Below are 25,440 nucleotides of genomic sequence, written 5' to 3'. Positions count from 1 at the left end.
TCAATACCATAGTGCAAAAATTTTGGTCAGTGTGGAGACTTATGGTTATCTTGTTGTGGCCTTCAGGTGCAAGTGGAAGTGGGCCCAGCAGCTAAAGTCAGTACAGAGGTCTGTATACATTCTGAGTTTCTATTTATGGTATATGATGGTGCATTTATCAGTGACGATAATTCTGCCATCATTTTCTCACCCTCATGTTGTTGCATAGGCTGGAGATCCATTTGATGCCCTGGCTGGGACGTTACCATCATCAAAACCTGTGGCTCCTAAAGTCCCAGAACACACAGGACCAGAAGTCAAAGAGGTAATGCATGTGTGTACTGTAGATATTTCACTGTGTAGATATTTGACTGATGTGTATTTAAAACTTAAAGGAATTGTTCACCCAAAAAGTACAATTCTGTTATTCTGTCAACCTTAATTTTGCTCTAAACCCATATGACTTACTTTCTTCTGTAGAACACAAAAGGAGATGTTAGACAGAATGTTAGCCACAGTTACTATTCACTTTTATTGTATGGAAAAGAGGATGCAAGAAAAGTGAATGGTGACTGAGACTAACATTCTGCCAAACATCTCCATTTGGTTGTACAGAAGAAATAAAGTCATATAGGTTTGGAGCTAAATGAAGGTGAGTAAATAATGACTTTTGGGGGAAAAAAAATCATTTTTGGTTGAACTGTGCCTTTAAAGTATAGTCTTAGCATGCTGTTGTGTGTTTGTGAATGCTGTTTATTTAACAGCCTGTTTTGTGCTATATGTGTGTGTATTGCATGTTTCAGCCTAGTGTAAAACCAGAGAAGGGTGTTTTGTGTGGTGAGAGAGATGACACTCTGCCGCCAGGGTACAGAAGGGAAGACCTGGTCAGTTGGAGATTGTATACATTCCTAACCTCATCCATTTCTCTATTCCTTTTCTCATAGCAGTAGTTAAAAATGATAGTTCAAATTCTGTCATTATTTACTCTCCCACATGTTTTCACAAACCTATATGACTTAATATCTGCTGTGGAACACAAAACGAGATGTTAGGCGGAATGTTTGGGACTTGCATCCTTAGTCACCATTCACTTTCAATGGATGGAAACAAGATGCAATAAAAGCGAATGCTGACTGAGGCTAACATTCTTCCTAACGTCTCCTTTTGTGTTCCACTGAAGAAAGACAGTCATACATGTTTGGAACAATATGAGGTGGAGTAAATAATGACAATGAAATGTCATTTTTGGATGAACTATCCCTTTAAGCATATACAGTGCGTCCGGAAAGTATTCACAGCGCTTCACTTTTTCCACATTTTGTTATGTCACAGCCTTATTCCAAAATGTATTAAATTAATTATTTTCCTCAAAATTCTACAAACAATACCCCATAATGGCAACGTGAAAGATGTTTGTTTGAAATCTTTGCAAATTTATTAAAAATAAAAAATGAAAAATAAACATGTACATAAGTATTCACAGCCTTTGCTCAATACTTTGTTGAAGCACCTTTGGCACCAATTACAGCCTCAAGTCTTTTTGAGTATGATGCTACAAGCTTGGCACACCTATTTTTGGGCAGTTTCTCCCATTCTTCATTGCAGGACCTCTCAAGCTCCATCAGGTTGGACAGCCATTTTCAGATCTCTCCAGAGATGTTCAATCGGGTTCAAGTCTGGGCTCTGGCTGGGCCAATCAAGGACATTCACAGAGTTGTCCCGTAGCCACTCCTTTGTTATCTTGGCTGTGTGCTTAGGGTCGTTGTCCTGTTGGAAGATGAACCATCGCCCCAGTCTGAGGTCCAAAGCACTCTGGAGCAGGTTTTCATCAAGGATGTCTCTGTACATTGCTGCATTCATCTTTCCCTCGATCCTGACTAGTCTCCCAGTTCCAGCCACTGAAAAACATCCCCACAGCATGATGCTGCCACCACCATGCTTCACTGTAGGGATGGTATTGGCCAGGTGATGAGCGGTGCCTGGTTTCCTCCAGACATGACGCTTGCCATTCAGGCCAAAGAGTTCAATCTTTGTTTCATCAGACCAGAGAATTTTGTTCTCATGGTCTGAGAGTCCTTCAGGTGCCTTTTGGCAAACTCCAGGCGGGCTGTCATGTGCCTTTTACTGAGGAGTGGCTTCCGTCTGGCCACTCTACCATACAGGCCTGATTGGTGGAGTGCTGCAGAGATGGTTGTTCTTCTGGAAGGTTCTCCTCTCTCCACAGAGAAATGCTGGAGCTCTGTCAGAGTGACCATCGGGTTCTTGGTCACCTCCCTGACTAAGGCCCTTCTCCCCTGATCGTTCAGTTTGGCCGGGCGGCCAGCTCTAGGAAGAGTCCTGGTGGTTCCAAACTTCATCCATTTACAGATGATGGAGGCCACTGTGCTCATTGGGACCTTCAATGCTGCAGAAATTTTTCTGTACCCTTCCCCAGATCTGAGCCTCGATACAATCCTGTCTCAGAGGTCTACAGACAATTCCTTGGACTTCATGGCTTGGTTTGTGCTCTGCCATGCACTGTTAACTGTGGGACCTTATATAGACAGGTGTGTGCCTTTCCAAATCATGTCCAATCAACTGAATTTACCACAGGTGGACTCCAATCAAGTTGTAGAAACATCTCAAGGATGATCAGTGGAAACAGGATGCACCTGAGCTCAATTTTGAGTGTCATGGCAAAGGCTGTGAATACTTATGTACATGTGATTTTTTTTTTTTTTTTTTTTTTTTTTTTTCTGTTTTTTATTTTTAATAAATCTTTCAAATTGTCATTATGGGGTATTGTTTGTAGAATTTTGAGGAAAATAATGAATTTAATCCATTTGGAATAAGGCTGTAGCATAACAAAATGTGGAAAAAGTGAAGCGCTATGAATACTTTCCAGATGCACTGTACATTCCCTCTCTCTCCCCACATTACTTCCTCTTCTTTCAGGAAATCATTTTCCCCTCCTTAATGCCTCTATCAAACCTGTTTTTGCTTATTACATCTAACAAATGTGTGAACTTCTGTTTGAGTCTGTTTTAGTCTTAAACGACTCTCCACTCCAATGCATTTGGATTTAGTAGGTGTGGCTTTCAGACTAACCATTGTTATTTCTTCCAATCAGGAAAAGAAAATACCTGCTGGAGTTCCTGAGAAGCCTAAAAATGTTCCCAAGGTAGGAAAATTGAGGAGTTGGATTTTTACTATCAGTGTGTGCAGTGTATTATTTTTACCTCATTACAGTCATGTGACTCGCATCCTTCTGGTCGACATACATTTGAAGTCGACTTTAGTGTTTGCTTGTCTTCTTCCTAGCGCCACAGAACAAGGGCAGACTGCATCTTTACTCTTACTGTAACACGGTTATTGTCTTGCACGGGTCTTATTGTCATTCTGCCTGTCTTACTGTTATTCTCACAGTCTCTTTCACTGTCAGTGTTGTTGTACTCAAGACCGGATTTCAGTCTTGGGACTGAAAACATTGCAAGGAACGAAAATGAAAACGGATGAACGTTTTTTGCAGAACATAACCGAAAACAGGAAAGAAATTCCTTTCAAATGTTGGTAACCATTTAATAACCGGTTAATTTCATTCTGATCATGAAACCAAAGTCTAAATGGTTTATTACAGTACTATAGTGGAAGTGGAATTACACCACTTCCTTTTGCCCAAAAAATAAGGCTTCTCTCATTTAAGTGGAACATAATAAGCATGTGCATTGATTCTGAAGGAAACTGCTGCATCACACATTTCTTTGCCTTAATGCCTGTTGTGAATGTGTTGTATAATTACTATATATACATGCACAGTTAATCCAGATACAAGGAAAAATTAATGAGGTAAAAAGTACTTTTCTCAGTTGTATTAAAGTCTTCACTGAATTACTGTTAGATATGTTGCATTTATACAGATTTGATGCTGCCCAGTTCTGACTGAGAAGCATATCTGTAATTAAATCAAATAATTATAATAAATTATAATTATATATTTAATATTTTAAATATAAAATATATTTTTAATATTTTATTAATTAAATTTTATTTTAAAATTAAAATAAAATAACAAAATAATTAGTAAATAATTAGTAAATGTTTAAAATAAAATAATTCGGCCCATATAAGATGACATTAAGTCCAAAAACGCCCAAGCAGTGTGTGCATGCATGCAGGAGAGAGAAATTGTGTCTTTTAATTGATTTAAGATGGCCAGATGTGTTTTTGAAACATTTTTAATATTTTTGCGGATATATTTAATATTAAGAATACATTTATTGAAAAGATGTTATTTTATATAGGCTACTGTATACTTGTCATGATTTCTATGCTGATAATTCCCCCACATAGGGAAAAAAAATGACTTGGTAAAAAATAAAAAACTGAAATATCACACTGACATAAGTATTCAGACCCTTTGCTATGACACTTGAAATTTAGCTCAGGTGCATCCCATTTCTCTGGATCATCTTTGAAATGTTTCTACACTTTGATTGGAGTCCACCTGTGGCAAAATAATAGGTCTCGCAGCTGAAAATCAGAGCAAAAACCAAACCATGAGGTCAAAGGAACTGCCTGCAGAGCTCAGAGACAGGATTGTGTCGAGGCACAGATATGGGGAAGGCAGCAAAAAAAAAAAAAAAAAAAAAAAAAATATATATATATATATATATATATATATATATATATATATATAAATAATAATAATAATAATAATAATAATAATAATAATAAATAAAATCCAGCTGCATTGAAGGTTCCAAAGAGCACAGTGGCCTCCATAATTCTTAAATGGAAGAAGTTTGGCATAACCAGGACTCTTCCTAGAACTGGGCAAACTGAGCAATTGGGGGAGAAGGGCCTTGGTAAGAGAAGTGACCAAGAACCCAATGGACACTCTGGTTGAGCTCCAGAGATCACATGTGGAGATTGGAGAATCTTGCAAAAGGACAACCATCACTGCAACACTCCACCGATCTGGGCTTTTGTTTTAGTTTTGATCTGTTTTGCTAGTTCTAAGGGTGTTGGCTAGCAAACATAAAATGCATCACTCTCCCTCCTTTGCTTTCACTCATTCAGTTTCAGCAAATTGTTGCCTAATCAGCTCACACACACACACAGTTTGTTCAACCGAAAGTAGTATCCGAAAAGTAGCATGTTGTTTGTGTCTTGGTATGCAGAGGGTGTGTCTTGTACTTTTCCTGCCAAGGCACATGCCTTTATAATTTTCTCTGAAATTAAACTTGTGGCTCCCTCTAATGGTCATTTCTAGAATTACAACTATGAAGAATCTTTTGTCATTGTACATTAAAATGTGTCACATTTAGTGTTTTTTCATGCATTAATTTGTGTTTGTTTTATGTCATCAGCCTATAAGCACAGATGAGGCGCTGGACTCGCTCTCGGCTGGGTTTGTGTCTTCAGCTCCGAGTGCTCCTAAGAAGACAGAGGTGGTGAGTTTATCGATCTCCTATACAGAGACTCCACTTAAAGCTGAAGTGTGTCATTTCTGTGTGATTAGTGTCACCAAACAGATTTGCAAAAATAATGATTTTCCAGTGGTCGATTAAACCGATAGCCTCATGCCATTGGTTGAGCTAATGTTGCTGTGTCAGGCTGGTCAGGATGCTCAAAAAAACAGAGCAATGTTTTGATAGCGCCACAGTGTTTCACAGTGTTTTTCTGGGAAATCAACCTACAAATGGCTCATAGTTTATATTTAAAGTCTCTGCATATTAAGCAGGGACTGGAGAAAGTATTTTGACATTGAAAAAGAAAGTTATACACTTCAAGCTTTAATCTAGAGGTGGAACAGATGTATTTGTTTCTTTGTTTGATATTTATTCCTTCTTTTTTTAGAAAACTGAAACTGTTGGTGCAGTGGATGCGCGCTCCAACTTTGCTCCTCCTCCAGCTTATCAGCAGGTAATTTTAAAATAAGTCACACAATGTCTTCTGATATTATTTGCATGTCCAATCACCAAACATGTCTCTCTGTCCTAAGAAACAACAGGCGACGTCTCAACCTGCTCCTGTAACCAAATCACCTGCTCCACCAGCTGACAAGAAAGCCAAGATAGAGAAGGTAAAACAGAAGATTTTCCACAAGAACAGTAACTACAAAACAGAATTGTTGTTATATATAAAAGAACTGTGTGAAACGTATGCCACAATTCTTCATTTACATTCAACTCAAAGATTATATTTGAGATTACATGTGAAATGATCATTAATGTGCTCTTTTAGATCCTCAATAAGGGACAGAGTGTGAAACTTTCTGAATGAGGATCATTAAGTATCTTTGTCCTTTTATTCCTTTCCAGCTGGACAGTTCCATGCCGATGGACGCTCTAAGCTCTTTGGGAGACACACTGGGCGCTCCAGAACCACCAAAGAAACTACCTGAACTCAAACCTGGTGACATAGTTGATGTAAGGTCTCTATTTACTCTTTCGTAATTTATATTCAATTATTTTTAAAGACACAATCTGAAATTTAGACAAAATATTAAATATGGAAATCGTCTTTTAATGACATATCAAGAGTGAGTGTGTGTGTGTGTGTGTGTTTTGTAAGTAATTTGCATGTTTTAATCAGGAGAAAAAAATTAAATCAGAAAAGGGTGTGCGTGTTGGGGAGAGAGAGGACACACTCCCACCAGATTACAGATTCTCAGAGAAAGAGCTCCAAAAACTCCCCCCTCCTCCAAAAGAGGTCAGACATCCATCATAATTTATGAAAGATGCTCAAGATTTGACATTGTATAAATTGTGGACTAATTATGTGTTCTAACGCCCTCAGTCTTTATCAGACATATAGTACATTACATCTGTCGAATGTTGTTTAGTTATGTGAGAATAGGTTGGTTGTAATAGTGTGTGGGTATTGGCTACGGTCACTGGATGCTGTGATCTGATTGGTGGATGTATCCCTTGTCCCAGCCCTCACTGGACACAGATGAAGCACTGGACATTCTCTCTGGAGGGTTCACGGCTCCCGCTGTAGCACCTGTTGTCAAGGCCCCCGTTCCTCCTCAACAGGTAATACTTTATAATAACTGTCATTAATAACATTATGGCAATGAACAGTATTATATAATGTACTGTAATGCTTATCATTTGAGTTTAGATTAAAACCACCACTGTTAATTTTGTCTAATCAGGAAAAGATGAAACCTACTGCAGTTCCTGAGAAGTCTAAAGATGTTCCCAAGGTAGGAAAGTTCGAAAGGTGGACTTTTACTGTGTAACGTGTGCTGTGTTGTTTTTAGCTCTTTTGTAGTCAGGACTCTGTCATTAATAAGATAATGTCAGCAAACTATTTTTGCTTCAAATTTATATTCATTGTTAATTTGCCTAATTAGGAAAAGACGAAACCTTCTGGAGTTCCTGAGAAGTCTAAAGATGTTCCCAAGGTAAGACATTTTGAAGGTGGACTTTGACTGTCAGTGTTTATTTTACAATAATGACTGGCGTACTGTACATTATCAAATTAAATCCCTTTATTGTCACTCAACCATATACTCAAGTGCGACAGTGGGTGAAAGTCTTTTGTGCGGTTCCAAGCAACATAGCAGTATGACAATTACAATAAACATCTGATTTACACATAACATAGTTTACACATCTTTTTACACAACACAATATACACCTAATAATGTTAGGTGTAACCCCCCCATGTAATCAGTGGAAATAAATATGAAGTGTTGTGTTGACATTCAGCTGTCAGTTGATAGTCAGTTGCCAGTGTGTTATTAAGAGAAGTACAAAATGTGAGTCCAGTCTGAGGCTAATAAAGTGCAGTGCTGCTATATGTATCGTGAGCGATCAAGAGTTCAAAACTCTGATTGCTTGGGGGAAGAAGCTGTCATGAAGTCGGCTGGTGTGGGTCTTGATGCTGCGATATCGCCTGCCTGATGGTAGCAGTGAGAGCAGCCCATGGCTCGGGTGGCTGGAGTCTCTGATGATCCTCCAAGCTTTTTTCACACACCGCCTGGTGTATATGTCCTGAAGGGAGGGAAGCTCACCTCAGATGATGTGTCTGGCAGTTCGCACCACACTTTGCAGGGCTTTGTGGTTGAGGGTGGTGCTGTTGCCATATTAGGCAGTGATGCAGCCAGTCAGGATGCTCTCTACAGTGCTGGTGTAGAACCGTGTGAGGATGTGGTGGTTCATTCCAAACTTCCTCAGCCGTCTCAGGAAGAAGAGGCACTGGTGAGCCTTCTCAGTGTGGATGGACCATGTGAGTTTCTCAGTGACGTGGACACCGAGGAACTTGAAACTGCTGACTCTCTCCACTGGTGCTCCATTGATGTTGATGGGACTGTGTTCTCTGTCTTTGCTCCTGAAGTCCACCACAAGCTCATTGGTCTTACTGATGTTGAGGGAGAGGTTGTGCTCCTGACACCAGCGTATCAGAGTGTGCACCTCCTCTCTGTAGGCTGTTTCATCATTGTCAGTGATCAGACCTACCACCGTCGTATCACAGCAAACTTAATGATAGCATTGGAGCTATGTGTTGCCACACAGTCATGTGTGTACAGGGAATACAGGAGTGGGCTGAGAACACAGCCCTGCGGGGCTCCAGTGTTGAGGGTCAGCGATGAGGAGATGTTGCTGCCCATTCTAACCACCTGCCGTCTGCTTGACAGGAAGTCCAGGATCAAGCTGCATGGCAAGCTGTTTAAGCCCAGAGCCTGGAGTTTCTCATCAAGCTTGGAGGGCACTATGGTGTTGAATGCTGAGCTGTAGTCTACAAACAGCATTCTCACTTATATGTTCCTTTTTTCCAGGTGGGAGAGAGCAGTGTGTAGTGTAGATGCAATGGCATCATCAGTGGAGCGGTTGTTGCGGTAAGCAAACTGCAGTGAGTCCAGTGAGGCAGGCAGCACAGAGCAGATGTAATCTCTGATTAGCCTCTCAAAGCATTTGCTGATGATGAGGGTCAGAGCAACAGGGCACCAGTCATTTAAGCAAGTGATTTTGAGTTGCTTTGGTACAGGCATAATGGTGGATGTTCTTTCATGGCTACTTACCAAGTAAATGAAAAAAAATGACAACATTCGTTGAATGTTTTTTATTATGTGTAAAGAAAGAGACCATAGTGTGATTTGAGAGACATTAAACTAGCACAGCTATGTAGGAAAAATATCTGACCTTAGAATTCTGTGATTGGCCAATCAGAACCAAGTATTCCAGAGGCCTAATATGTGTTATAGAGTGCAACAGTCTGGTTCCAGAAGTAAAAATCCCATTCACTTTCTCCATAGGGTAATAGATTTTTAACAATAACTTGAAAAGTTAAACTTTTATAGACAGACCTACCATGAGCACCATTGTTGTTAATTGATGGTATTTGCTTCTGTTGAAGCCACCAGTCCACGTTAATTCAACTTCGTTTTTAAAAAATAGTATTTAATAACTGTATTCCTTGTGCATAACTATGCTACCTGTAAAACCCAAAGAGAGTCGATCAGAGAGTTGCCCCAAACTATCAGTGGCAAATAAGTTCTTCAGCATCTGCCCACTCTAATGACGCCCTGTGAATGATGCAGTCGAGTCAGTCTCCCTAAACTCACAAGCTACTTATTTTTTTCACTGAATTATTGTTAGATATGATGCATTTATACACATTTGAAGCTGCCCAGATCTGACTGAGAAGCATATCTGTAATTTAATCAAATAATTATAATAATTAAATTATAATTCTCTATTTAATATTTTAAATATATTTTATATTATTGTATTATATTAATTTTTATTTTAAAATTAAAATAAAATAACAAAATAATTATTAAATAATTAGTTCATGTTTAAAATAAAATAATTCAGCCCATATAAGATGACATTAAGTCCAAACACACCCAAGCAGTGTGTGCATGCATGCAGGAGAGAGAGATTTTGTCTTTTAATTGATTTAAGATGGCCAGATGTGTGTTTGAAATATTTTTAATATTTTTGCGGATATATTTAATATTAAGAATAAATTTATTGAAAAGATGTTATTTTATATAGGCTACTGTATACTTTGCTTGTTATGATTTCTATGCTGATAATTCCCCCACATGGGGAAAAAAAAAATGACTTATCACTTATTTTGGCTGAGGCAAATCCCTTATTTTGCAAAAATAATGACATGAATAATGACAGCGAAACGCTGGAACCGGAACGGAAAAATACATTTTCTGCTCAGAACGAAATGAAATGAAAAACATTTTGTTTTTACTCCATGATTTTAAGGTCTTGATCTCGTCATGGACTCGGACACGTGTGGAATCTGACTTTTTCCTAAGACCAGTCGAGTCCCTTTAAAAAAAAAAAAAAAAAAAAAGCCCACTTCTTTTTCTTGTTGTTTTTATCATCATCATCTTACTATTTCTTTCACTAAATTGACAATTTGATTGACACATCCAGTATTAACCGATGATTGCTCATTTTCTTTTGCGCATGACTTGAGACTGCCACAAGGTCAAAAGAGTTATCTGGAGCCTGGTGTACGTTTGGGTAACAGGATGGTCTCCTCTTATAGTTTTGAAAAGTAATTATGCCCTGCCATAGCTGTCAAGACCTGAAGTTATAGTAAAGTAATACTGTATACAATGAATGGAATATAAAAGTACACAGAAGCTGGTAGTTTGTATCTCCATGCTAAGCCACATAGGCACTTCGCACCTTTAATTTGAGTTTTTTACTGACACATTGTTGCACGGACATGTCATAATTGTAATACAGTTGTGTTCACTTAACCTAGGATGTGGCATTTGCTTCATTTTTATTATTGACCGGTAATACTGTTTAAAACAACATAAGCCTAAGCAATTATAAGTTATATTTGATATTCAGTGCATTCATAAAGTATTCAGATCCCTTCAGTTTTTTTCACATTTTGTTATGTTGCAGCCTTATGCTAAAATGCTTTAAATTATAATTTTTTCATATCAATCTACACTCCATAATGACAAAGCAAAAACCAGATTTTTGATAACTTTGCAAATTTATTAAAAAGAAATCTCCAATCAAAAATCTGGTTTTGATTGGAGTCCACCTGTGGCAAATCCAATAGATTGGACATGATTTGGAATGGCACACACCTGTGTATATAAGGTTATCTGAGCAAAAAACATCCCATGAGGTCAAAGGAACTGCCTGCAGAGCTCAGAGACAGGATTGTGTCGAGGTACAGATCTGGGGAAAGCAAAAAAAAAAAAAAAAAAAAATTTGGCTGCATTGAAGGTTCCCAAGAGTACAGTGGCCTCCATAATTCTTTTTTTTTTTTCTCCCCTTTTCTCCCCATTTTGGAATGCCGAATTCCCAATGCGCTCTAAGTCCTCATGGTGGCATAGTGACTCGCCTCAATCCAGGTGGCGGAGGACAGATCTCAGTTGCCTCCGCGTCTGAGACCATCAGTCCGCGCATCTTATCACATGGCTTGTTGAGCGTGTTACCGCAGAGACGTTGCACGTGTGGAGGCCCACGCTATTCACCGCGGCATCCACGCACAACTAACCATGCGCTCCACCGAGAGCGAGAACCACACATTATAGCAACCACGAGGAGGTTACCCCATGTGACTCTACCCTCCCTAGCAATCCGAAAAGTGGCGTGTTGTTTGTGTCGATGTCTTGGTATGCAGGGAGTGTGTCTTTACTTTTCCTGCCATGGCACATGCCTTTTTTTATTTTCTCTGAAATTGAATTTGTGGCTCCCTCTAATGGTCATTTCTAGAATTACAACTATGAAGAATCTTTTGTCATTGTACATTAAAATGTGTCACATTTAGTGTTTTTTCATGCATTCATTTGTGTTTGTTTTATGTCATCAGCCTATAAGCACAGATGAGGCGCTGGACTCGCTCTCGGCTGGGTTTGTGTCTTCAGCTCCGAGTGCTCCTAAGAAGACAGAGGTGGTGAGTTTATCGATCTCCTATACAGAGACTCCACTTAAAGCTGAAGTGTGTCATTTCTGTGTGATTAGCGTCACCAAACAGATTTGCAAAAATAATGATTTTCCAGTGGTCCATTAAACCGATAGCCTCATGCCATTGGTTGAGCTAATGTTGCTGTGTCAGGCTGGTCAGGATGCTCAAAAAAACAGAGCAATGTTTTGATAGCGCCACAGTGTTTCACAGTGTTTTTCTGGGAAATCAACCTACAAATGGCTCATAGTTTATATTTAAAGTCTCTGCATATTAAGCAGGGACTGGAGAAAGTATTTTGACATTGAAAAAGAAAGTTATACACTTCAAGCTTTAATCTAGAGGTGGAACAGATGTATTTGTTTCTTTGTTTGATATTTATTCCTTCCTTTTTTAGAAAACTGAAACCGTTGGTGCAGTGGATGCGCGCTCCAACTTTGCTCCTCCTCCAGCTTATCAGCAGGTAATTTTAAAATATGTCACACAATGTCTTCTGATATTATTTGCATGTCCAATCACCAAACATGTCTCTCTGTCCTAAGAAACAACAGGCGACGTCTCAACCTGCTCCTGTAACCAAATCACCTGCTCCACCAGCTGACAAGAAAGCCAAGATAGAGAAGGTAAAACAGAAGATTTTCCACAAGAACAGAAACTACCAAACAGAATTGTTGTTATATATAAAAGAACTGTGTATGAAACGTATGCCACAATTCTTCATTTACCTTCAACTCAAAGATTATATTTGAGATTACATGTGAAATGATCATTAATGTGCTCTTTTAGATCCTCAATAAGGGACAGAGTGTGAAACTTTCTGAATGAGGATCATTAAGTATCTTTGTCCTTTTATTCCTTTCCAGCTGGACAGTTCCATGCCGATGGACGCTCTAAGCTCTTTGGGAGACACACTGGGCGCTCCAGAACCACCAAAGAAACTACCTGAACTCAAACCTGGTGACATAGTTGATGTAAGGTCTCTATTTACTCTTTCGTAATTTATATTCGATTATTTTTAAAGACACAATCTGAAATTTAGACAAAATATTAAATGTGGAAATCATCTTTGAATGACATTTCAAGAGTGTGTGTGTGTATGTGTGTTTTTGTAAGTAATTTGCATGTTTTAATCAGGAGAAAAAAATTAAATCAGAAAAGGGTGTGCGTGTTGGGGAGAGAGAGGACACACTCCCACCAGATTACAGATTCTCAGAGAAAGAGCTCCAAAAACTCCCCCTCCTCCAAAAGAGGTCAGACATCCATCATAATTTATGAAAGATGCTCAAGATTTGACATTGTATAAATTGTGGACTAATTATGTGTTCTAACGCCCTCAGTCTTTATCAGACATATAGTACATTACATCTGTCGAATGTTGTTTAGTTATGTGAGAATAGGTTGGTTGTAATAGTGTGTGGGTATTGGCTACGGTCACTGGATGCTGTGATCTGATTGGTGGATGTATCCCTTGTCCCAGCCCTCACTGGACACAGATGAAGCACTGGACATTCTCTCTGGAGGTTTCACGGCTCCCGCTGTAGCACCTGTTGTTAAGGCCCCCGTTCCTCCTCAACAGGTAATACTTTATAATAACTGTCATTAATAACATTATGGCAATGAACAGTATTATATAATGTACTGTAATGCTTATCATTTGAGTTTAGATTAAAACCACCACTGTTAATTTTGTCTAATCAGGAAAAGATGAAACCTACTGCAGTTCCTGAGAAGTCTAAAGATGTTCCCAAGGTAGGAAAGTTCGAAAGGTGGACTTTTACTGTGTAACGTGTGCTGTGTTGTTTTTAGCTCTTTTGTAGTCAGGACTCTGTCATTAATAAGATAATGTCAACAAACTATTTTTGCTTCGAATTTACATTGTTAATTTGCCTAATCAGGAAAAGACGAAACCTACTGCAGTTCCTGAGAAGTCTAAAGATGTTCCCAAGGTAGGAAAGTTCAAAAGGTGGACTTTTACTGTGTAACGTGTGCTGTGTTGTTTTTAGCTCTTTTGTAGTCAGGACTCTGTCATTAATAAGATAATGTCAGCAAACTATTTTTGCTTTGAATTTACATTGTTAATTTGCCTAATCAGGAAAAGACGAAACCTACTGCAGTTCCTGAGAAGTCTAAAGATGTTCCCAAGGTAAGAAATTTTGAAGGTGGACTTTGACTGTCAGTGTTTATTTTACAATAATGACTGGCGTACTGTATCTTATCCCACTTATTTCATCAAATATTTAAATAAATTTAATATTTAATATTATTTGTATAATATTAATTAAATATTTTATAATTATTAAATAATTAAATAATTTGGCCCATATAAGATGACGTTAAGTCCAAACACACCCAAGCAGTGTGTGCATGCATGCAGGAGAGAGAGATTTTGTCTTTTAATTGATTTAAGATGGCCAGATGTGTGTTTGAAATATTTTTAATATTTTTGCGGATATATTTAATATTAAGAATAAATTTATTGAAAAGATGTTATTTTATATAGGCTACTGTATACTTTGCTTGTTATGATTTCTATGCTGATAATTCCCCCACATGGGGGAAAAAAAAAAGACTTATCACTGATTTTGGCTGAGGCAAATCCCTTATTTTGCAAAAATAATGACATGAATAATGACAGCGAAACGCTGGAACCGGAACGGAAAAATACATTTTCTGCTCAGAATGAAGCAAAATGAAAAACATTTTGTTTTTACTCCATGATTTTAAGGTCTTGATCTCGTCATGGACTCAGACACGTGTGGAATCTGACTTTTTCCTAAGACCAGTCGAGTCCCTTTAAAAAAAAAAAAAAAGCCCACTTCTTTTTCTTGTTGTTTTTATCATCATCATCTTACTATTTCTTTCACTAAATTGTCAATTTGATTGACACATCCAGTATTAACCGATGATTGCTCATTTTCTTTTGCGCATGACTTGAGACTGCCACAAGGTCAAAAGAGTTATCTGGAGCCTGGTGTACGTTTGGGTAACAGGATGGTCTCCTCTTATAGTTTTGAAAAGTAATTATGCCCTGCCATAGCCGTCAAGACCTGAAGTTATAGTAAAGTAATACTGTATACAATGAATGGAATATAAAAGTACACAGAAGCTGGTAGTTTGTATCTCCATGCTAAGCCACATAGGCACTTCGCACCTTTAATTTGAGTTTTTTACTGACACATTGTTGCACGGACATGTCATAATTGTAATACAGTTGTGTTCACTTAACCTAGGATGTGGCATTTGCTTCATTTTTATTATTGACTGGTAATACTGTTTAAAACGACATAAACCTAAGCAATTATAAGTTATATTTGATATTCAGTGCATTCATAAAGTATTCAGACCCCTTCATTTGAAATTATTTATTTTTTTCACATCATTCTACACTCCATACCCCATAATGACAAAACAAAAACCAGATTTTTGATAACTTTGCAAATTTATTAAAAAATAAAAAACTGAAATATCACATTGACAGAAGTATTCAGACCCTTTGCTATGACACTTGAAATTTAGCTCAGGTGCATCCCATTTCTCTGGATCATCTTTGAAATATTTCTACACTTTGATTGGAGTCCACCTGTGGCAAAATAATAGATTGGACATGTTTTGGAAAGCCACACACCTGTGTGTATAAGGTCTCACAGCTGAAAATGCATATCTGAGCAAAAAACATCCCATGGGGTCAAAGGAACTGCCTACAGATCTCAGAGACAGGATTGTGTCAGGGTACAGATTTGGGGAAGGCAAAAAAAAAAAAAAAAAAATTCAGCTGCATTGAAGGTTCCCAAGAGCACAGTGGCCTCCATAATTCTTTTTTTTTTTTTTTTTTTTGGATTGCCCAGCTCCCAATGCGCTCTAAGTCCTTGTGGTGGCGTAGTGACTCACCTCAATCCGGGTGGCGGAGGATGAATCTCAGTTGCCTCCGTGTCTGAGACCGTCAGTCCGCACATCTCATCACGTGGCTTGTTGAGTGCGTTACCACGGAGACGTAGCGCGTGTGGAGGCCCACGCTATTCTTCGCGGCATCCACGCGCAACTTACCACGCACCCCACCGAGAGCAAGAACCACACATTATAGCAACCACGAGGAAGTTACCCCATGTGACTCTACCCTCCCTAGCAACCGGGCCAATTTGGTTGCTTAGGAGACCTGGCTGGAGTCACTCAGCCCACCCTGGATTCGAACTCGTGACTCCAGGGGTGGTACTCAGCGTCAATACTCACTGAGCTACCCAGGCCCCAGCCTCCATAATTCTTAAATGAAAGAAGTTTGGAACAACCAGGACTCTTCCTAGAGCTGAGCAAACTGAGCGATTGGGGGAGAAGGGCCTTGGTAAGAGAAGTGACCAAAAACCCAGTGGACACTCTGGTTGAGCTCCAGAGATCATGTGTGGAGATTGGAGAATCTTGCAAAAGGACAACCGTCACTGCAACACTCCACCAATCTGGGCTTTTGTTTTAGTTTTGATCTGTTTTGCTAGTTCTAAGGGTGTTGGCTAGCAAACAGAAGCAAACATAAAATGCATCACTCTCCTTTGCTTTCACTCATTCAGTTTCAGCAAATTGTTGCCTAATCAGCTCACACACACACACACACACACACACACACAGTTTGTTCAACTGGTGGTTGTTTAATAAGTTAGTATCCGAAAAGTAGCATGTTGTTTGTGTTTTGGTATGCAGAGGGTGTGTCTTTAGGTTTCCTGACATGGCACATGCCTTTTTTTATTTTCTCTGAAATTGAACTTGTGGCTCCCTCTAATGGTCATTTCTAGAATTACAACTATGAAGAATCTTTTGTCATTGTACTAGGGCTGGGTATCGGCACAGATGCTCCGATTCGATTCCATTTCGATTCACAAGATTTCGATTCGATTAAAATCGATTCATTAGACATTGAAAATTCAGTACTACTAATTGGAGAGATGTTTCTAAAGCTGTACATGGAACACTAATTTAAAAATAAATAAGAGTTCAGTGTTTCCTACAGGATTCTGAGCAGCAGGGGGAGACATGTAGACCACCCCCTCAACATACATATTTTCGTTTTCTTGTTATTGTTGTTATTGTTTTATTATTATAAATGACATGCTAGACAGCGACAGAGCTGGAATTACACATTTGTAATTTAAATATTTTGATTCTTTGTGTTTACATTCATACATTGATAGGTAACCAGATGGGTCTTTTGACAGACTTCTTGCATGAATCCACATCGCAAGCACTCTTAGAACACACACACGCGCCCACACACTCACTCACTCTCTCTCTCTCTCTCACACACACACACACTCACTCACTCACACTCTCCTCTCTCTCTCTCTCTCACACACACACACACACACACACACACACACACACACACACACACACATACATAACTGCTGGCTACCGAGTCGAGGAATAGTTGTACTCTGTCAACATGTGCTACACTATCTCCGTGTTTACACCTGCTTCTCCCACTCCCGCAAACACCTGGGAGTTGTGGACCCCTAAGCTGCAGGACTCACGTTAACCAGACCTAGTACACAAAGATCGATAAACTACTTTTCAGAATCGATATCGATTCGGCCAAATAAAAAATAAATAAAAAACAATTAATCGAAAAATCTATTTATTTATTTATTTTTTTGCCCAACCCTACATTGTACATTAAAATGTGTCACATTTAGTGTTTTTTCATGCATTAATTTGTGTTTGTTTTATGTCATCAGCCTATAAGCACAGATGAGGCGCTGGACTCGCTCTCGGCTGGGTTTGTGTCTTCAGCTCCGAGTGCTCCTAAGAAGACAGAGGTGGTGAGTTTATCGATCTCCTATACAGAGACTCCACTTAAAGCTGAAGTGTGTCATTTCTGTGTGATTAGTGTCACCAAACAGATTTGCAAAAATAATGATTTTCCAGTGGTCCATTAAACCGATAGCCTCATGCCATTGGTTGAGCTAATGTTGCTGTGTCAGGCTGGTCAGGATGCTCAAAAAAAAAAAAAAAGAGAGCAATGTTTTGATAGCGCCACAGTGTTTCACAGTGTTTTTCTGGGAAATCAACCTACAAATGGCTCATAGTTTATATTTAAAGTCTCTGCATATTAAGCAGGGACTGGAGAAAGTATTTTGACATTGAAAAAGAAAGTTATACACTTCAAGCTTTAATCTAGAGGTGGAACAGATGTATTTGTTTCTTTGTTTGATATTTATTCCTTCCTTTTTTAGAAAACTGAAACCATTGGTGCAGTGGATGCGCGCTCCAACTTTGCTCCTCCTCCAGCTTATCAGCAGGTAATTTTAAAATATGTCACACAATGTCTTCTGATATTATGTGCATGTCCAATCACCAAACATGTCTCTCTGTCCTAAGAAACAACAGGCGACGTCTCAACCTGCTTCTGTAACCAAATCACCTGCTCCACCAGCTGACAAGAAAGCCAAGATAGAGAAGGTAAAACAGAAGATTTTCCACAAGAACAGAAACTACCAAACAGAATTGTTGTTATATATAAAAGAACTGTGTGAAACGTATGCCACAATTCTTCATTTACCTTCAACTCAAAGATTATATTTGAGATTACATGTGAAATGATCATTAATGTGCTCTTTTAGATCCTCAATAAGGGACAGAGTGTGAAACTTTCTGAATGAGGATCATTAAGTATCTTTGTCCTTTTATTCCTTTCCAGCTGGACAGTTCCATGCCGATGGACGCTCTAAGCTCTTTGGGAGACACACTGGGCGCTCCAGAACCACCAAAGAAACTACCTGAACTCAAACCTGGTGACATAGTTGATGTAAGGTCTCTATTTACTCTTTCGTAATTTATATTCGATTATTTTTAAAGACACAATCTGAAATTTAGACAAAATATTAAATGTGGAAATCATCTTTGAATGACATTTCAAGAGTGTGTGTGTGTATGTGTGTTTTTGTAAGTAATTTGCATGTTTTAATCAGGAGAAAAAAATTAAATCAGAAAAGGGTGTGCGTGTTGGGGAGAGAGAGGACACACTCCCACCAGATTACAGATTCTCAGAGAAAGAGCTCCAAAAACTCCCCCTCCTCCAAAAGAGGTCAGACATCCATCATAATTTATGAAAGATGCTCAAGATTTGACATTGTATAAATTGTGGACTAATTATGTGTTCTAACGCCCTCAGTCTTTATCAGACATATAGTACATTACATCTGTCGAATGTTGTTTAGTTATGTGAGAATAGGTTGGTTGTAATAGTGTGTGGGTATTGGCTACGGTCACTGGATGCTGTGATCTGATTGGTGGATGTATCCCTTGTCCCAGCCCTCACTGGACACAGATGAAGCACTGGACATTCTCTCTGGAGGTTTCACGGCTCCCGCTGTAGCACCTGTTGTTAAGGCCCCCGTTCCTCCTCAACAGGTAATACTTTATAATAACTGTCATTAATAACATTATGGCAATGAACAGTATTATATAATGTACTGTAATGCTTATCATTTGAGTTTAGATTAAAACCACCACTGTTAATTTTGTCTAATCAGGAAAAGATGAAACCTACTGCAGTTCCTGAGAAGTCTAAAGATGTTCCCAAGGTAGGAAAGTTCGAAAGGTGGACTTTTACTGTGTAACGTGTGCTGTGTTGTTTTTAGCTCTTTTGTAGTCAGGACTCTGTCATTAATAAGATAATGTCAACAAACTATTTTTGCTTCAAATTTATATTCATTGTTAATTTGCCTAATTAGGAAAAGACGAAACCTACTGCAGTTCCTGAGAAGTCTAAAGATGTTCCCAAGGTAGGAAAGTTCGAAAGGTGGACTTTTTACTGTGTAACGTGTGCTGTGTTGTTTTTAGCTCTTTTGTAGTCAGGACTCTGTCATTAATAAGATAATGTCAACAAACTATTTTTGCTTCGAATTTACATTGTTAATTTGCCTAATCAGGAAAAGACGAAACCTTCTGGAGTTCCTGAGAAGTCTAAAGATGTTCCCAAGGTAAGAAATTTTGAAGGTGGACTTTTACTGTCAGTGTTTATTTTACAGTAATGACTGGCTTACTGTACATTAACAAATCAAATCCCTTTATTGTCACTCAACCATATACTCAAGTGCAACATTGGGTGAAAGTCTTTGGTGCGGTTCCAAGCAAACATCTGATTTACACATAACATAGTTTACACATCTTTTTACACAACACAATATACACCTAATAATGTTAGGTGTAACCCCCCCATGTAATCAGTAGAAATAAATAAGAAGTGTTGTGTTGACATTCAGCTGTCGGTTGATAGTCAGTTGCCAGTGTGTTATTAAGAGAAGTATAAAATGTGAGTCCAGTCTGAGGCTAATAAAGTGCAGTGCTGCTATATGTATCGTGAGCGATCAAGAGTTCAAAAGTCTGATTGCTTGGGGGAAGAAGCTGTCATGAAGTTGGCTGGTGCGGGTCTTGATGCTGCGATACCGCCTGCCTGATGGTAGCAGTGAAAGCAGCCCATGGCTCAGGTGGCTGGAGTCTCTGATGATCCTCCGAGCTTTTTTCACACACCGCCTGGTATATATGTCCTGGAGGGAGGGAAGCTCACCTCAGATGATGTGTCTGGCAGTTTGCACCACACTTTGCAGGGCTTTGCAGTTGAGGGCGGTGCTGTTGTCATACTAGGCAGTGATGCAGCCAGTAAGGATGCTCTCTACAGTGCTGGTGTAGAACCATGTGGGGATGTGGCGGTTCATTCCAAACTTCCTCAGTCGTCTCAGGAAGAAGAGGCGCTGGTGAGCCTTCTTCACGACGACCTCAGTGTGGATGGACCATGTGAGTTCCTCAGTGATGTGGACACCGAGGAACTTGAAACTGCTGACTTTCTCCACTGGTGCTCCATTCCACCAGTGGCTGTGTTCTTTTTCTCTTCTCAACCATAAGCTCTTTGTCTTACTGACGTTGAGGGAGAGGTTGTGCTCCTGACACCAGCGTATCAGAGTGTGCACCTCCTCTCTGTAGGCTGTTTCATCATTGTCAGTGATCAGACCTACCACCGTCGTATCACAGCACACTTAATGATAGCATTGGAGCTATGTGTTGCCACACAGTCATGTGTGTACAGGGAATACAGGAGTGGGCTGAGAACACAGCCCTGCGGGGCTCCAGTGTTGAGGGTCAGCGATGGGCAGCAACATCTCCTCATTCTAACCACCTGCCGTCTGCTTGACAGGAAGTCCAGGATCAAGCTGCATGGCAAGCTGTTTAAGCCCAGAGCCTGGAGTTTCTCATCAAGCTTGGAGGGCACTATGGTGTTGAATGCTGAGCTGTAGTCTACAAACAGCATTCTCACTTATATGTTCCTTTTTTCCAGGTGGGAGAGAGCAGTGTGTAGTGTAGATGCAATGGCATCATCAGTGGAGCGGTTGTTGCGGTAAGCAAACTGCAGTGAGTCCAGTGAGGCAGGCAGCACAGAGCAGATGTAATCTCTGATTAGCCTCTCAAAGCATTTGCTGATGATGAGGGTCAGAGCAACAGGGCACCAGTCATTTAAGCAAGTGATTTTGAGTTGCTTTGGTACAGGCATAATGGTGGGCGTTCTTTCATGGCTACTTACCAAGTAAATGAAAAAAAATGACAACATTCGTTGAATTTTTTTTTATTATGTGTAAAGAAAGAGACCATAGTGTGATTTGAGAGACATTAAACTAGCACGGCTATGTAGGAAAAATATCTGACCTTAGAATTCTGTGATTGGCCAATCAGAACCAAGTATTCCAGAGGCCTAATATGTGTTATAGAGTGCAACAGTCTGGTTCCAGAAGTAAAAATCCCATTCACTTTCTCCATAGGGTAATAGATTTTTAACAGTAACTTGAAAAGTTAAACTTTTATAGACAGACCTACCGTGAGCACCATTGTTGTTAATTGATGGTATTTGCTTCTGTTGAAGCCACCAGTCCACGTTAATTCAACTTTGTTTTTTAAAAATAGTATTTAATAACTGTATTCCTTGTGCATAACTATGCTACCTGTAAAACCCGAAGAGAGTCGATCAGAGAGTTGCCCCAAACTATCAGCGGCAAATAAGTTCTTCAGCATCCTGCCCACTCTAATGACGCCCTGTGAATGATGCAGTTGAGTCAGTCTCCCTAAACTCACAAGCTACTTATTTTTTTCACTGAATTATTGTTAGATATGATGCATTTATACACATTTGAAGCTGCCCAGATCTGACTGAGAAGCATATCTGTAATTAAATCAAATAATTATAATAATTAAATTATAATTCTCTATTTAATATTTTAAATATATTTTATATTATCGTATTATATTAATTTTTATTTTAAAATTAAAATAAAATAACAAAATAATTATTAAATAATTAGTTCATGTTTAAAATAAAATAATTCAGCCCATATAAGATGACATTAAGTCCAAACACACCCAAGCAGTGTGTGCATGCATGCAGGAGAGAGAGATTTTGTCTTTTAATTGATTTAAGATGGCCAGATGTGTTTTTGAAATATTTTTAATATTTTTGCGGATATATTTAATATTAAGAATAAATTTATTGAAAAGATGTTATTTTATATAGGCTACTGTATACTTTGCTTGTTATGATTTCTATGCTGATAATTCCCCCACGTGGGGAAAAAAAATGACTTATTGACATGAATAATGACAGCGAAACGCTGGAACCGGAACGGAAAAATACATTTTCTGCTCAGAACGAAATGAAATGAAAAACATTTTGTTTTTACTCCATGATTTTAAGGTCTTGATCTCGTCATGGACTCGGACACGTGTGGAATCTGACTTTTTCCTAAGACCAGTCGAGTCCCTTTAAAAAAAAAAAAAAAAAAAGCCCACTTCTTTTTCTTGTTGTTTTTATCATCATCATCTTACTATTTCTTTCACTAAATTGTCAATTTGATTGACACATCCAGTATTAACCGATGATTGCTCATTTTCTTTTGCGCATGACTTGAGACTGCCACAAGGTCAAAAGAGTTATCTGGAGCCTGGTGTACGTTTGGGTAACAGGATGGTCTCCTCTTATAGTTTTGAAAAGTAATTATGCCCTGCCATAGCTGTCAAGACCTGAAGTTATAGTAAAGTAATACTGTATACAATGAATGGAATATAAAAGTACACAGAAGCTGGTAGTTTGTATCTCCATGCTAAGCCACATAGGCACTTCGCACCTTTAATTTGAGTTTTTTACTGACACATTGTTGCACGGACATGTCATAATTGTAATACAGTTGTGTTCACTTAACCTAGGATGTGGCATTTGCTTCATTTTTATTATTGACCGGTAATACTGTTTAAAACAACATAAGCCTAAGCAATTATAAGTTATATTTGATTTTCAGTGCATTCATAAAGTATTCAGATCCCTTCAGTTTTTTTCACATTTTGTTATGTTGCAGCCTTATGCTAAAATGCTTTAAATTATAATTTTTTCATATCAATCTACACTCCATACCCCATAATGACAAAGCAAAAACCAGATTTTTGATAACTTTGCAAATTTATTAAAAATAAAAACTGAAATATCACATTGACATAAGTATTCAGACCCTTTGCTATGACACTTGAAATTTAGCTCAGGTGCATCCCATTTCTCTGGATCATCTTTGAAATGTTTCTACACTTTGATTGGAGTCCACCTGTGGCAAATCCAATAGATTGGACATGATTTGGAAAGGCACACACCTGTGTATATAAGGTTATCTGAGCAAAAAACATCCCATGAGGTCAAAGGAACTGCCTGCAGAGCTCAGAGACAGGATTGTGTTGAGGTACAGATCTGGGGAAAGCAAAAAAAAAAAAAAAAAAATTTGGCTGCATTGAAAGTTCCCAAGAGCACAGTGGCCTCCATAATTCTTTTTTTTTTTTTCTCCCCTTTTCTCCCCATTTTGGAATGCGAATTCCCAATGCGCTCTAAGTCCTCATGGTGGCATAGTGACTCGCCTCAATCCAGGTGGCGGAGGACAAATCTCAGTTGCCTCCGCGTCTGAGACCATCAATCCGCGCATCTTATCACATGGCTTGTTGAGCGTGTTACCACAGAGACGTTGCACGTGTGGAGGCCCACGCTATTCACCGCGGCATCCACGCACAACTCACCATGCGCTCCACCGAGAGCGAGAACCACACATTATAGCAACCACGAGGAGGTTACCCCATGTGACTCTACCCTCCCTAGCAATCCGAAAAGTGGCGTGTTGTTTGTGTCGATGTCTTGGTATGCAGGGAGTGTGTCTTTACTTTTCCTGCCATGGCACATGCCTTTTTTTATTTTCTCTGAAATTGAATTTGTGGCTCCCTCTAATGGTCATTTCTAGAATTACAACTATGAAGAATCTTTTGTCATTGTACATTAAAATGTGTCACATTTAGTGTTTTTTCATGCATTCATTTGTGTTTGTTTTATGTCATCAGCCTATAAGCACAGATGAGGCGCTGGACTCGCTCTCGGCTGGGTTTGTGTCTTCAGCTCCGAGTGCTCCTAAGAAGACAGAGGTGGTGAGTTTATCGATCTCCTATACAGAGACTCCACTTAAAGCTGAAGTGTGTAATTTCTGTGTGATTAGCGTCACCAAACAGATTTGCAAAAATAATGATTTTCCAGTGGTCGATTAAACCGATAGCCTCATGCCATTGGTTGAGCTAATGTTGCTGTGTCAGGCTGGTCAGGATGCTCAAAAAAAAAAAAAAAACAGAGCAATGTTTTGATAGCGCCACAGTGTTTCACAGTGTTTTTCTGGGAAATCAACCTACAAATGGCTCATAGTTTATATTTAAAGTCTCTGCATATTAAGCAGGGACTGGAGAAAGTATTTTGACATTGAAAAAGAAAGTTATACACTTCAAGCTTTAATCTAGAGGTGGAACAGATGTATTTGTTTCTTTGTTTGATATTTATTCCTTCCTTTTTTAGAAAACTGAAACCATTGGTGCAGTGGATGCGCGCTCCAACTTTGCTCCTCCTCCAGCTTATCAGCAGGTAATTTTAAAATATGTCACACAATGTCTTCTGATATTATTTGCATGTCCAATCACCAAACATGTCTCTCTGTCCTAAGAAACAACAGGCGACGTCTCAACCTGCTCCTGTAACCAAATCACCTGCTCCACCAGCTGACAAGAAAGCCAAGATAGAGAAGGTAAAACAGAAGATTTTCCACAAGAACAGAAACTACCAAACAGAATTGTTGTTATATATAAAAGAACTGTGTGAAACGTATGCCACAATTCTTCATTTACCTTCAACTCAAAGATTATATTTGAGATTACATGTGAAATGATCATTAATGTGCTCTTTTAGATCCTCAATAAGGGACAGAGTGTGAAACTTTCTGAATGAGGATCATTAAGTATCTTTGTCCTTTTATTCCTTTCCAGCTGGACAGTTCCATGCCGATGGACGCTCTAAGCTCTTTGGGAGACACACTGGGCGCTCCAGAACCACCAAAGAAACTACCTGAACTCAAACCTGGTGACATAGTTGATGTAAGGTCTCTATTTACTCTTTCGTAATTTATATTCGATTATTTTTAAAGACACAATCTGAAATTTAGACAAAATATTAAATGTGGAAATCATCTTTGAATGACA

General features: G+C 38.9%; 1 protein-coding gene across 1 annotated transcript in view; it reads left to right on the top strand.

Annotated features, from left to right (window-relative positions):
• LOC127428625 (titin-like) overlaps window positions 1–25,440 on the top strand; it is a 76,896-nt gene that overhangs the window by 35,345 nt on the left and 16,111 nt on the right. The window contains 28 exon segments of the mRNA XM_051677088.1: window positions 67–108; window positions 209–304; window positions 783–863; window positions 3,089–3,139; window positions 5,328–5,411; window positions 5,818–5,883; window positions 5,963–6,043; window positions 6,282–6,389; window positions 6,556–6,672; window positions 6,900–6,998; window positions 7,121–7,171; window positions 7,322–7,372; window positions 13,767–13,817; window positions 13,964–14,014; window positions 17,589–17,672; window positions 18,087–18,152; window positions 18,232–18,312; window positions 18,551–18,658; window positions 18,822–18,915; window positions 18,918–18,937; window positions 19,165–19,263; window positions 19,386–19,436; window positions 19,587–19,637; window positions 19,785–19,835; window positions 24,265–24,348; window positions 24,764–24,829; window positions 24,909–24,989; window positions 25,228–25,335. Coding sequence (XP_051533048.1) covers window positions 67–108; window positions 209–304; window positions 783–863; window positions 3,089–3,139; window positions 5,328–5,411; window positions 5,818–5,883; window positions 5,963–6,043; window positions 6,282–6,389; window positions 6,556–6,672; window positions 6,900–6,998; window positions 7,121–7,171; window positions 7,322–7,372; window positions 13,767–13,817; window positions 13,964–14,014; window positions 17,589–17,672; window positions 18,087–18,152; window positions 18,232–18,312; window positions 18,551–18,658; window positions 18,822–18,915; window positions 18,918–18,937; window positions 19,165–19,263; window positions 19,386–19,436; window positions 19,587–19,637; window positions 19,785–19,835; window positions 24,265–24,348; window positions 24,764–24,829; window positions 24,909–24,989; window positions 25,228–25,335 — 2,073 coding nt within the window.

Source organism: Myxocyprinus asiaticus, chromosome 38 (genome assembly GCF_019703515.2).
Source record: "Myxocyprinus asiaticus isolate MX2 ecotype Aquarium Trade chromosome 38, UBuf_Myxa_2, whole genome shotgun sequence".
NCBI lineage: Eukaryota > Metazoa > Chordata > Actinopteri > Cypriniformes > Catostomidae > Myxocyprinus > Myxocyprinus asiaticus.
This window is presented reverse-complemented; position numbering and strand designations above follow the sequence as displayed.